The sequence below is a fragment of the Emydura macquarii genome, unplaced genomic scaffold (assembly GCF_026122565.2).
Source record: "Emydura macquarii macquarii isolate MOO-44397 ecotype Brisbane River unplaced genomic scaffold, CSIRO-AGI_Emac_v2 contig_1441, whole genome shotgun sequence".
Lineage (NCBI taxonomy): Eukaryota > Metazoa > Chordata > Testudines > Chelidae > Emydura > Emydura macquarii.
The window spans coordinates 10,991-23,800 of record NW_027131578.1 but is presented as its reverse complement, the minus strand read 5'-3'; the positions used below and the strand labels follow the sequence as shown (position 1 = coordinate 23,800).

At 43.6% G+C, this 12,810-nt stretch overlaps 1 protein-coding gene and 1 pseudogene across 1 annotated transcript; one reads left to right on the top strand and one right to left on the bottom strand.

The window, feature by feature from the left end:
• The first annotated feature begins 1,987 nt into the window (after positions 1–1,987).
• Positions 1,988–2,857, top strand: LOC137156330 (olfactory receptor 14A16-like). The gene has a single exon (XM_067553049.1). The coding sequence runs from the start codon at positions 1,988–1,990 to the stop codon at positions 2,855–2,857; it is 870 nt and encodes a 289-aa protein (XP_067409150.1).
• Positions 2,858–6,720: 3,863 nt separating this feature from the next.
• LOC137156329 (probable G-protein coupled receptor 174) lies at positions 6,721–7,695 on the bottom strand (annotated as a pseudogene).
• Positions 7,696–12,810: the final 5,115 nt, after the last annotated feature.

Sequence of the window (12,810 nt, the reverse complement as noted above, 5' to 3'; positions counted from 1 at the left end):
GAACTCTGGGGGAGATCCTGGGGCCTATGGCAGGCCAGAGGGGTCAGACTAGAGGATCGTAATGGCTTTAAAATCAAGCCATTGATGAACTTTTGCCTCTGGGCTCCTGCTTCTGAGCCGTGCAGGGCTCCAGGGAGTGAGTCCCACTAGCCCTTAGCAAACAGACGTGGATAAATTGCCTCCCCACAGCATCGCTCCTTTAACGTCAGTGCAGCTCAGAGCCAGCTACACACAGCTCCTCTGCGGACAGTGGCAGATCTGAGTCTGGGTCTGTCAGGACAGTCCTAGAATGAGGGGAAAGGATTCTCAGCTGCATACATCACCGGTTGGGGAAAAATCCTCAAAGACCAGTACAGTAAGTTCGCTATTTCAATTAAATATGTTGGGGGTTCAAAATACAGGGGGAAATTAAGATGATAAATATGAATTGCTATAAGAACTCATTAAGACTTTTACTCTCAGTTTAATCAGATACCCACTGCTGATTGGAATTTTGCCACCCTTCAGGAAAATTTTGACTTCTCATTGAAAACCCAAAATCCTTTCCTTTTTCTTTTAAGTTTTGGCAACTGAAAACTTTCTGCCAAAAACTGGGTTTCTTTTTAAAATCACTAAATCAAAAACGTTTTGGTTTTCAGTTTTTAAGTTTCTTTAAAAAAACAATTCTAAAATGTTAGAGAAAACCAGACAGATTCTGAGATTTGGTGTTTAGCTGAAAACCCAATCCCCTTTAAGAACAATGCTGCAAAAATTTCCACCCAGTCTTAAACTTTAAATAAAATTGGGGAACATTAAGATTTCTTGATTTCAAACCCATTTTTTCTCTTTCATCTGTGTGATTTCTCTTTCAAAGGGATAGTTGACAGGAACTAACAACTGAATAACTAGTAAAATTGATAGAGCACACAGAATATTATATATGGACTTGCCCCTTTAAACGCTGGGTTAGAGCTGAACCAAGCAGCAAACACCTGTCTATCCTGACCTCTTTCAAGGACAAATAGGATCTCATAGGGAACAGAATTACCTCTTAGTTGAGCTCCAGACTGTTGCTGGCTGAGCGTAGACGGGTGTGCAGAACGTACACATAATGAGACATGGGGCGATGTTTCCAAAGGTATTTAAGCACCTAGTGAGATTATCAGAAGCACCTAGGAGCGTAAACGTCATTGATTTGAAGGGTTGTTCAGTGCATAGCTGGTTCTGAAAATCCCACTAGGGGTCACAATACGTTTTAAATTATGGACCAGGCCCCTCACCAAAAGGGAAATGACTGGCCCAAGGTCACAGAGCAGGTTACTGGCAGGAACAAGGACAGAGTCCAAGTGTCCTGGCAACCACTGCACCACACAGCACAGAGTAAACAGTGCAACATAGAGGTAATAGAGGGATGAGACTGGCCCATTGTCACACGCAGGCAGAAGTGCAGCTGGGATTTGGTGCCGTAAATCAGTTGGGAAGCAGGCAGCAGCCGTCTAGGCACAGAGCTGGGGGGAGAAAAGCTGCCACTGACCATGCTGGAGCAGTGCACATCATGTTGCCCTGCAGCGTGGGAATCAGGCAGTGCTGGCGTTTTACTCTATCAGCTTCATGGCCAAGGTGTGAGGTTGGTGACGGTCACCATGGAAGGCCCTTCTTTGCGAGGATTGTTGGATTTGGATTTTACTTTGTTCCATCCTTCACTCTGCATTTGAACAAGCCTCTGCTTGAGACAGAGCCTCAGCTGAGGTGAAGTAACAAAGCTCCATTGATTTTAAAGGAGCCGATCCAATGTACACCAGTGTGATAACACGCTGGATTGATTGTCAACGTGAGGAGCACTGACAACACCTAGCCATTGTAAACGACGAGTGCTCTGCACCTTTGACAGTCATACAATCAGATCTCAGGGAAAGGGGAATCTGGGCCATTCCCTTTGTATCTCTAATCCTAACCATCGCCCGTCTCATTCCCTCCACAGCCATCACACAATGGACTGAGGAAAAAAATGTCCAACCAAACCACCGTGACCGAATTCCTTCTCCTGGGATTCTCCGACGTTCGGGAGCTGCAGATTTTACACTTTGTGGTGTTTCTAGTACTTTACCTGGCATGCGTGGTGGGGAACCTTCTCATCGTCACAGCCATAGCCCTCGACCATCATCTTCACACCCCCATGTACTTTTTCCTGATGAATATGTCGATCCTAGATCTTGGCTTCATCTCGGTCACCCTCCCCAAATCCATGGTCAATTCCCTCATGAACACCAGGTCCATTTCTTACTCCGGATGTGTCGCCCAAGTCTTTTTTTTCTTCTTCTTTGTTTCAGCAAATTTTGCCTTATTGACCATCATGGCGTACGACCGATACGTCGCCATCTGCCAACCACTGCACTACGAGATGGTGATGAACAGGGGAGCTCGTGCCCAAATGGCTGCCAGTGCCTGGATCAGTGGCATTATCTACTCTGCGCTGCACACCGGGAACACTTTCACAATCTCCTTCTGTGGAGGCAACACGGTGGATCAGTTCTTCTGTGAAGTCCCCCAGCTCCTCAAGCTGGCCTGCTCTGACTCTTACCTCAGTGAAGTTGGAGTTATTGTCTTTAGTGTGTGCTTAACCTTCTGCTGCTTTGTTTTCATAACTATGTCGTATGTTCAGATCTTCAGAGCAGTGCTGAGAATCCCCTCTGAGCAGGGCCGGCATAAAGCCTTCTCCACCTGCCTCCCTCACCTCACTGTGGTCTCCTTGTTCTTTTGCACTGGCTCCTTTGCCTACCTGAAACCCACCTCCAGCTCAGCCTCAGGGCTGGATCTCTTAGTGACTGTTCTCTATTCCGTGTTGCCACCGATGATGAATCCCACATCTACAGCATGAGGAACAAGGAGATCAAAGGTGCAGTGAGTAAATGGATGTGTTGGAGGTTTTTCAGCAAGAATAAAATGTCCATATGTCTCCTTCGGTAGCAATTTCATTCAGTGTTTCATTATAAATATAATCATCTGATGACATTATTCTCTCCATCAGAGCATACTGTGCAATCTGTTGATGAAGAACTGGGTTTTAACACTAGTAAAAATCCAGGAAAACATAAATCAAGAAAAAAAGTAATTACTATAGGTTTACATTAATGCAATTAACACTGGAATCTATCTTTCTATTTATCTCTCTATATCTCTCTATCCCCATACACCACTACCCCCTTTCTCTTTCTCTCTCTCTATCTAAGTACTGCTACCCATCACCACTGTATCTGAGCACCTTGCTCATACTAACCATAGCAAAATTCTTTGTGTGGTCTGTGGCTCTTCTTAATTTTAAGGATAAAAACTCTGACAGAAATATGAGAACATTTGTTCTTTGTGGTTTTTGTTCGTTAGTCACAGTTTTAGTTTATCTTTCCTTAGTTGTTTGCTATTTTTCTTTGTATCTGTGTTCCAGGTGGATTTGCAAGGGGGAAGGCCTGGAGAGATGGTCAGTGTTTGGTTAAACAGGATTTTCAATATTTGACTTCTCTTGAGGGTGCCCATATGTCTTCTCTATAATGGGGTTTTCTGAGAGAGCTGTAGGTTTTCTCCCCACAATGATAAAAGGTGCAAAAGAAGTTTCTTCATGGCCACGTTCCTACTGAAATGATTATACTGTTGGGATATTACTGTGTCATTGATGATGTGTTGAGGGACAAAGAGACTCAGGTGGTGTCTATTTATTATTTTAACCCTCAATAACTATGTCAAAGCTGTATGCAGTGGATCTCTCTCAGTCCCAGGATATTAGAGTGACAAGGTGGGTGAGGTAATATCTTCTACTGATGGGAGAGATTAGCTTTCAAGCTACACAGAACTCTTCTTTTTCCAGACCCTACCAGCTCTGTGTGGCTCAAAAGCTCATCTCTCTCATCTAGAGAAACTGGTCCAAGAAAAGATTTTACTTCACCCACATTCTCTCTGTAAAGCTGTGTCAGTCTGGCTATGGTGGGAAGACTGCTTTGAAGAGAAACTTTTCCCAGTTTTTTCTAAAGAAACTCTAACTCATAGAATCATGGAATCATAGAAGATGAGGGTTGGAAGGGACCTCAGAAGGTATCTAGTCCAACTCACTGCTCAAAGCAGGACCAACCCCAACTAAATCATCCCAGCCAGGGCTTTGTCAAGCCAGGCCTTAAAAACCTCTAAGGATGGAGAATCCACCACTTGGCGTAATGAGACCAAAGTTGGATATCATGGAAGTCAGTGGACTTTAGCCCCTCACTTCAAAGTGATTAGGATTTGGCCAATAGTTTATATACACAAATCATCCAAATTTGGCTGAGAGCTTCCTGGGGAAAGTGAGTGTGATGGAGATGTAAGGGTCTGATTTCCCAACTCATCTAGATCACCACCAATGTAGACTGGGCCAGAACCTCATCAGTGTTAAACTGATGATTTCAGGGGGTCTAAAGTCTCTGCACTCAGTAAAGACCTAAACCCTGGTGTAAGTTACTTGACTGGGGTCATTTTGTTCTAGCCTGGGTATAGGTGGAAAAGTGCCATCGTACACTCTGATCTGTTATTCCATACACCATCATGAGTCAATCAACTCACTTCCAAGCTGAGAAAGGGTCTCGGAGGTTGGTCTGTTAGTAATATCAGGATACCATCTTTGTGCATGCCTGTGTACATTACATATATGACAAAGAAAGCACATGAATAGAGAGAGACATGGGCAGATAGGACCATTCCTTGTCCTAACACATAATCTGATAATGATAGATTTCTATTTGATTGTGGATTATGTTAACTAGGTAGCTAGATAACAATTATTTTATGCAAATTATTGTGCTTCTTTTCCTGTTAATGATTGTCTACGTTCAGATCATGATTTTCTTATAAGTACTCTTTATTAAATATCTTACTCCATCGCTCATTTACAAAGAGCTCATCATAAGGACTCAGTGTTTGAACTTTGAGCTGTTTGCACTGGATACATTTTAAATATACTCTGGTTTGCTTCTCTAAATAAATGGAAGTATCACACTCAGGTTCCTGAAAAATCAAGGGGCCAATTCTCAACTCGTTTAATTTGTCCTAGCTCTATTGACGTCAATAGATCTGTGAGAATTTACACGTAGTTTGGACAAAGTGCTCCAAACACCTGTGATTGTGAATTATTGTGTCCATAACAGTATGTAAATGTATATGTTTCCAACAGCACCCCATAGACCCTTATTTGGTTAGATAACACCTATAAAATGAATATTAACAACTACATAATGCATAACATTATACCTTCTCATTGTTTGTTGCTTAAAGGATTACCAGTCACCCTAACACCTATGCATTTTTCACTAACATTGTTTAAAATAAAGGCCTGCCAATGATGGGAAAATAGATAATACTTCCACCTCATCTTGCACAAGGATGCCCATAAACTTATCTCCATCACAGATTGCCTTAAAATAAAAATGTTTGTACCACAGTCATGGCTTTTAAATGTTTGTTTGTTCTTACAACAATGTTTAAATAAAAACATGCTAAAACCGTAAAACCTTTGTAAAATAAAATGGTTGTATCACAACCACAGCACACACTCTACAAATAACATTGGTTGTTATTACAACAAACGCTTTTTAAAATATGAAAGGTGTGTCATTTTTATTTTGGTTATGGTTAATATACTGTTTTAAACCTGTCATGACCCACCAATTCCTGAGGCTTTATTTTAAACTGTCCATGGCATTCAGTGACACCCCACCCCCCCACACTTACTGTAAGTAAGGCCCTGCAAACATATTACCTGATAACTCTAACCCCTGGTGAAAACAAAGGTTTGGTGAGTCAGGCCCATGTCTCAAGCATTCCTGGTTTTGTTTTGTTTTTTTGTTTGTTTTCTTTTTCTATTACACACATTTCAGCTTTTTGCTGTAAATACACAAAGACACAATAGCTGGGTTCTCACAAAAATGTTTTTTATTTAAAAGACAAGCAGCCACCTTGAAACACATATCATATATATATATATATAAGGCCCACACAGGCCATCTTACAGAAACACAGATAGCTGTAAATAAAAGTATTGAAAAGGGGCTTTGGGCCTAACAAGCCTGATCCTTACTGTAAGTGAGACCCGCACAGACCTATTACCCGATAACTCTAGCCCCTGGCTGGCTTCTTGGAATTCTGTGGGGTGGGTGTTGGTAAGTCAGACCCTTGCCTCAAACATTCCTGGGGGGTTTTTTAAATACTTTTTTCCCCCCACAGGTTTTTACTACACACATTTCGTCTGATACGTTGCGTATCACGTGGCTGAAAGCTGATACAGGAGGGTAGTGGCAGGTCACATTCTTTGCACTCCCTGTCCTGAACACAGCAATAGCTGCTGCAGAATTAGTACTCTGGCCTGACCTCTAGTCAACAAGTGAAATCCCAACCTTAAACTCATCAGTCTCACATAAACAAAGCTATTTTATTCTGGCTTGGCCAGTTCAGGATTGGGCACCATATCAATTCTTTTTATAATACACATAATACGTTGTTTAAATTCAATATTCACAACAATTTTGCAAGAAAAAGCTGAAAGCCTCAAGTCCTTTGTCAGTTTTTTAATCAGTCAAATGATCATTGAAATCAACAGATGTTTGCCTGAGAAAGGACCTCAGAATTTTCCCCAATAAGCTGGGCCACATGAATATGATGTTGAACATTGACGTTCTTTCAATCATTTCAGAAAGTGCAATGTTAATAGCCTACCACTTTACCTTATCACACAGTTCTGGAATGCTTTTTCGCATAACTTCTGTTGTGTAACTGAATACTGTCTTGCAAATCTTGTCTTGAAAGTCGTCTTCTGAGTTCATCTGTAGTAAAATAGTATATGACTGGGTCTACACAGGAATTCAAACTAGCAAGACACAAAGCCACTGCATGAAATATTGAAATCACATTTCGGGCACGTGGGTTTTTTGTCTGATGTGATTTAACAAGGAAATCTAAAGGAAAACTGATATGATAAGGTGCAAAGCGAATCAGATATACCACAGCACAGGTGAGGGTCATCTTTAAAGCCTTTTTTTCTCTCCAAAGTCATGGGAAATGGAGTTCTTTTCTTTTAATGATAGGATAGTCTTCCAAGAGCAATACAGAATTATCAGCAGAGGGGTTACAAATCCAGTCAGCTCACCTATGGTCATCATCACAATGGAGTTGGAAATTTAATATCATTTATGGGGAGGTCTGCAAAGCACTTATTCATCTCACTATACTTATTCATCTTAGAAGAGGAAAAGGCAAAGAGCCAATGCAGACTACAATCCACCCAGCGATACTGATGTACACATTATATATGCGTTTGCAGTCATTGAACTTGAAGGGGTAAATAAGAAACAAAAATTGTCTTATGCTGACGGAAACCAAGAATTAGATGCTTGCATACATATTTACATACTTAAGGTAGAAACAAAATATGCAGACGCCTCCTCCAAAGGGCCATGTTCTAGACATGTAATAGAAAATCCTTAGAGGCAGGGATAAAATCTGTGCTAAATCAGCAATGGCTAGATTGATCATAAATATCACAGCCCTTTGAGTTTCTTTCCTGTAGCCATAAAAGACCCACAGAGCTAAACCGATCCCTATTAATCCAGGGACCAGAATCAAAGTGTATGTAATTGCATAGTAACACTTAACGTCAGTATTGTTGTAACAGATTGAGTTGTCAGTTGTCATGTTTCTTTTCATTTAGCACAGATGAGAACTCTACTGAGACGTTTAGGTTATCAATGGGATTTCCAGCTACCTTCACATTTCCTAGAAAGATAACGATTAAAAATATTGGAGAAGATGCAAATTTAACGTTTGTCATGTTCCTTTACATCCCCTTGCTTTCCTGTCCAGCATGATTTTGTGTGTTTTTTGTCTACTTTGTGTTCATTAAACTATGTAAGATTGTTGCTTACAAGGCTTGAAAACATTATTCCTCTGAATCTTCTTGCTGACCAGGTTGTCCCGAGGTACAAACTGCATGTGACATTTCCTTCAGCTTTAACTTTTACATTGAGGTTTCAGTTTCTATGTCTTCTATTCTGATTTTGGAATCATGCTTGTTACTTTACCTGCGCCGCGTCTCTTCCTTCGGCCTGCCCCACCGGGACTCCTCCATGGACAGCGTGAGGCCGTCAGGTTAGTCGAGCTCCGGCATGTTGAACAAAGGCCAGGCCCAAGGGGTGTCCTCCTTGCTAATGTGACGCTTTCTATGCCTGGGGGGCCAAGAACTTAGGAGCCAAAACAAATTTCGAAGGCCTCACGGGGGTGGTGAAGGTGTCCATGTTCCCCTTTCGGTGTTTTTCCATGAGCTCTGAACCACACAGTCTTGAAAACGAGACGCTTTAAGGGTCCCAAAACTTCCGGGGGGCTGCACCGCCCCATTGGTGCACCTTTCCCTTCTGGGACGGCCTAAGTCTGCTCCACCTGGGGGTAGCGGCGCCCTGCTTCTCCCTGTACCCTCGCGGGACCAATCCCAGTTCTTGGCACAAATTGAAAAACCCTTGCAGGGTCAATCCCAGCTCTCAGGGTGAAACCCTTTCCCATTGGTGGGGAGCAGACAGGGGGCCTTCTCAGAGGGCGATCGCACCACACGCTTCCGGGCAGATGACCATCTTGACCAGGAAGTCATAACCCGAGGAGGGACCGGATGTCAGGTGACTGGTTGGTGTGGGACTTCCGATGATAGAAGCAGGTAGGGAGGGGCTTACGGTCATGGGACCGTTGATCAAAGGGCAGGTAAGGTGGGGCTTATGTCATGTGGATGTTTGATTGATGGTAGGGCCTCTAACTACTGTTGTCCAATTGTTCAGTTCTCAGCCATTTTTGGGCTTTTTAACATACATGAGTTTACAAACTACACCTGTGTGACAGCAAAGGTTTTCAGCTACTATGGAAGACGTAAGCAGATTGCCTCCAGGGTTAGACATTTGGACCTCAGAAGAAGGACCTCAGACAAAGTTGGAAAGATTAACTCGAACTTTTAAGAGCTTTTGATTAATCACTAATGGATGGAAACTGAGATGTCATTCTCCTTTCCCCTCCCTGTCCCTCTTCTTACTCTTTTCTCTCCCATCCAGACCCTTTACCTTTCTTTTCCTTGACCTTTTTTTTTTCCTTCTTTCAGTTTTTGCCAATAGATTTGTGTTGTGGTGGAAATCAATAAAATAACAAGAAAGCAATACAAAGAAACGTGCGCACTTAACGGTGCATCACAGTAACCGAGTTAACATGAAAAATAAAAGGACGATTGAAGCTTTAAGTCAACAGAGATGCACTGCTGTAAAACTGGGGTAAGTAAGAGAGGAATAACACCAAAAGAGAGGCGTCCTTCTTGTTCAAAGTTTTATGTCTCTATATAAATTCCTGCCCAGTGCAGCTGCACAGACCCAGAATGTCACGTTCACAGCACCTTTCCCCATATGCAGCATTGCAGTCACCTATATATGTTTTGGTGACCCCATGGGACTAGTTCTCAAAGAGAATCAACTGGGATGTTGCCAGGCAACTTAAACCACCCTTAGTAACAAATGCAAAGAAGTCAGCCTGTCAGAACAAAACAAGGTTTTCTGCCACCTCTGCTCCAGGGCTGGGGTTTCAAGTGGACCCTTTGAATGTCTGGGAGCTGGGAGAGGTGAGAGCGAGTTGACTGGTCACCAGGCAAAGCAGCAGAGAGGCGCAATAAGATCGCGGTTCCCTGGCTGTTGCTTTGCAGGGACTGTGCTGTGGAGCGATGCCATGTGACCGTGATATGATGTGGACGTGCTGAGGCAGCATCGGGCTGCAGACCTTGTCAATGAGCAGCCAGCCTCATGCACCATCGTTATAGGTGCCCCTCCATCACCCTCATTTCACCTTTGGGAGCAGATTCCTTCCTGTTGCGTCTCTGATATCTTTGATGGAGTGAAATCATCATCGCCTCTTTCCTCTTTCTTTTCTTCAACATTTCAGGATCTCCCTCAGCCTCCAGCTGGAGAGAAGGCAGATGTTCCCTCTCTCTTCCTCCTCCTGAATTCTCTTTTCATCTCCCAGCCCTTCCTGGGGTGTGATCTTCCCACCACAATGCATGAATAATTCCACCGTGTTGTACCCTGTGGCTGTCAGGAAGAACAGGGCCCTGGGTGGGACATGGGGGAGCTGTCCTGTTTCCTAACTTTCCCCTGTATCACACTCAATAATAGGGATCACTCCTCTTTGCCGGCCAGCCATTGCTCTTGTTCCATTCCACCACAGCCTGGAAAGAGTCTCTCCAACACCTGCTCTCCATGACAGCCATGTATGGCAACCCCCAAATCCTTGGAAAAGTCAGTGCCGCACATGGAGGGGCTTCCTGAATTCTTTCGTGGGCAAACATCCAGTGAAGTTAACGGAGCGTCTCACTTGAGTCACGATGATGCTCAACAATTCACAGATGCTTGAATTTTGACCCTGTGTCCTAACCCATCCCCCTTATACTTGACATGAGAAGATTTCTGGCCCAGGTTTCTCTCAGCTCTAGAAACGTATCGGATAGCTGACTGCCACTGAAATCTCCATGCAGGCTGCAACTGTGCTGACTTCCATCACGTCTCTTTGGTAGATCAGTTGTACCTCAGACAGTTTTATAGGTATGGTGCCCTAGGATAAATGTGCACCACTTATGTGCATTTACATGTCTCCCTCTAGTGTCTGGACCAAACAAATATAGCAGCCTGCCACCAACTGACATACTTTAGGTCTGGAAGTTGAGGCCTGAGTTGTTGTTACAGGTCATTCTGGATTAGATAGATAGATAGATAGATAGATAGATAGATATCTATCCCCAAACACATCTACCTTATATGCGAATTGTTATAAAATTTTCAGGTGAAACCACACGGGAAGAGGTTGGGAAGACAGGAAGTCATTGCTTCTCCAACCCTCTTGTTAAATTGGCTCAGTTTCAACAAGTTCCTTAATGACCCTTCATTCCACCCAGACCGGAAGTTATACACACACGTATCTTTCTTTGGCTGCCCTGCTAGCAAATTTAACTTTTCCCCCAGACTAGGTACTCAAGACACTTATAGGGGAAACTGAGGCATATATAAAAATGTTACAAAAATCCCCACTTTGTCCCAGACATATTAACAGCAGTATTATATGTAAGACATGCAAGGTAATTGTTCTGCTGTACTTGGCGCTGATTCGGATGCCTCTGGAGTATTTTGTCCAGACTTGGGCACCACACTTTAAGAAAGAAGTGGACAATTTTGGCAGGTAGCGGTTGGGCAGGATCAGGGAATGGTAGAATTTTAATTTCCAGCCCCAACGATGTGTCCAGAAGCAAATTACTGCTGTCAGGGAGCAACTTTGGAGGACAGGACTAGCACTCAAAACAATTTTGATGAGTTGGAGAACTGATCTGAAATCCACAGAATGAAATTCAATGGAAACAAGTGCAAAATATTACAATTCGGAGGGAAAAATCAAACGCACAAACACAAAAGGGGGAATAACTGGCCGTGGGGCCGTCCTGCAGTAACCAGTGGTTATAATGGATCACAAATTGAATGCGAGTCAAGGAAGTGATGCAGTGGCGGAAAAGGTTAATATCATTCTGAGATGCACTGACAGGGGGGTCACATGGGAGATAATTACCCCTCTTCACGTGGCACGGATGAGGTGTCAGGTGGACCACAGTATCTGGGTCTGGGCACCACATTTTAAGGAGGATGTGGACAAATTTGGCAGGCCATGGGTGGGAAGGATCAGGGAATGGTAGAATTTTAGTTTCCAGCCTGAAATCACCTGGCCAGCAGCAAATTTCTATTTTCAGGTGGAAAGTGAGCAGCATAGAAGAGGGAACTGTGTCTTTGTGAGTCAGCAATCCTTCCCTTGGCTGCTCCTGGGACAGCATAGCAGAGCCCCAGTGCCCCACCACAGGAACTGGAAGCTTGTGGCCATGGAAAACTGAATAACAGTGAAGGGGGAGTAACATATCAATGAGCACTGTTCGCACACCTGTAAGTTTACCTTCCCTCACTCAGTCAGGTCAGGAAATAGAACTGCAGCATGTATATTAGCAGGAGAGAAAGTGAAGTTTGGTTGATTTACCTCTGATGTCACCATGGCCCCAATTCAGAGTGACCTGAGCCACTGACTTGGCCACATGTTACCCAGAAACCTCTTGGTGTCAATTGGCAGAGGGCAGAGGGCTGCAGAGATTTATGGGAATACTGTGGGTTTGCCAAAAGGGGGTCATATCAGGTCTCTAATGAAAGCCTGTGTCATGCTGCTCATCTTGATCATCGCAAGACGTCTGTATGGATAATGCGTAGGGAGTTATGTAGCTGTACTGAAGACTGTGTTCTTAAGGTACATACATTAAGACAGTCACCGGAAGAGAGTCCTTAAGACATTGGAAGGTGATAAGCAGATTCAAGGCAGGAAGGGGGTGATCAGCACTTACCTCTCTGGCAGACCCCTGGGTATTGTATCCCTCAGAGCCAACTCAATGGCCAGAAAAAAAAAAGGACATACTTAGAGATGGGGTATGTCTGCTATGTGGGTCAGGATTGACAAAGACAAAGGCATGCCAAGATAAACCTCTGAAGAGGGGATATCATGGGGTAAGGGGCCATATTCTGTAACAGCATAAAAACGTGGAGAGCAGACCGGTGTTGACAGAATAAGGAGCAATGGTCTCAAGTTGCAGTGGGGGAGGTCTAGGTTGGATATTAGGAAAATCTTTTTCACTAGGAGGGTGGTGAAGCACTGGAATGGGTTACCTGGGGAGGTGGTGGAAGCTCCATCTTTAGAGGTTTTTAAGCTGCAGTTTGACAAAGCCCTGGC

Bases quoted from the DNA above. Each gene is read 5' to 3' on its own strand.
- LOC137156330 (XM_067553049.1), top strand. From the start codon at position 1,988: ATGTCCAACCAAACCACCGTGACCGAATTCCTTCTCCTGGGATTCTCC.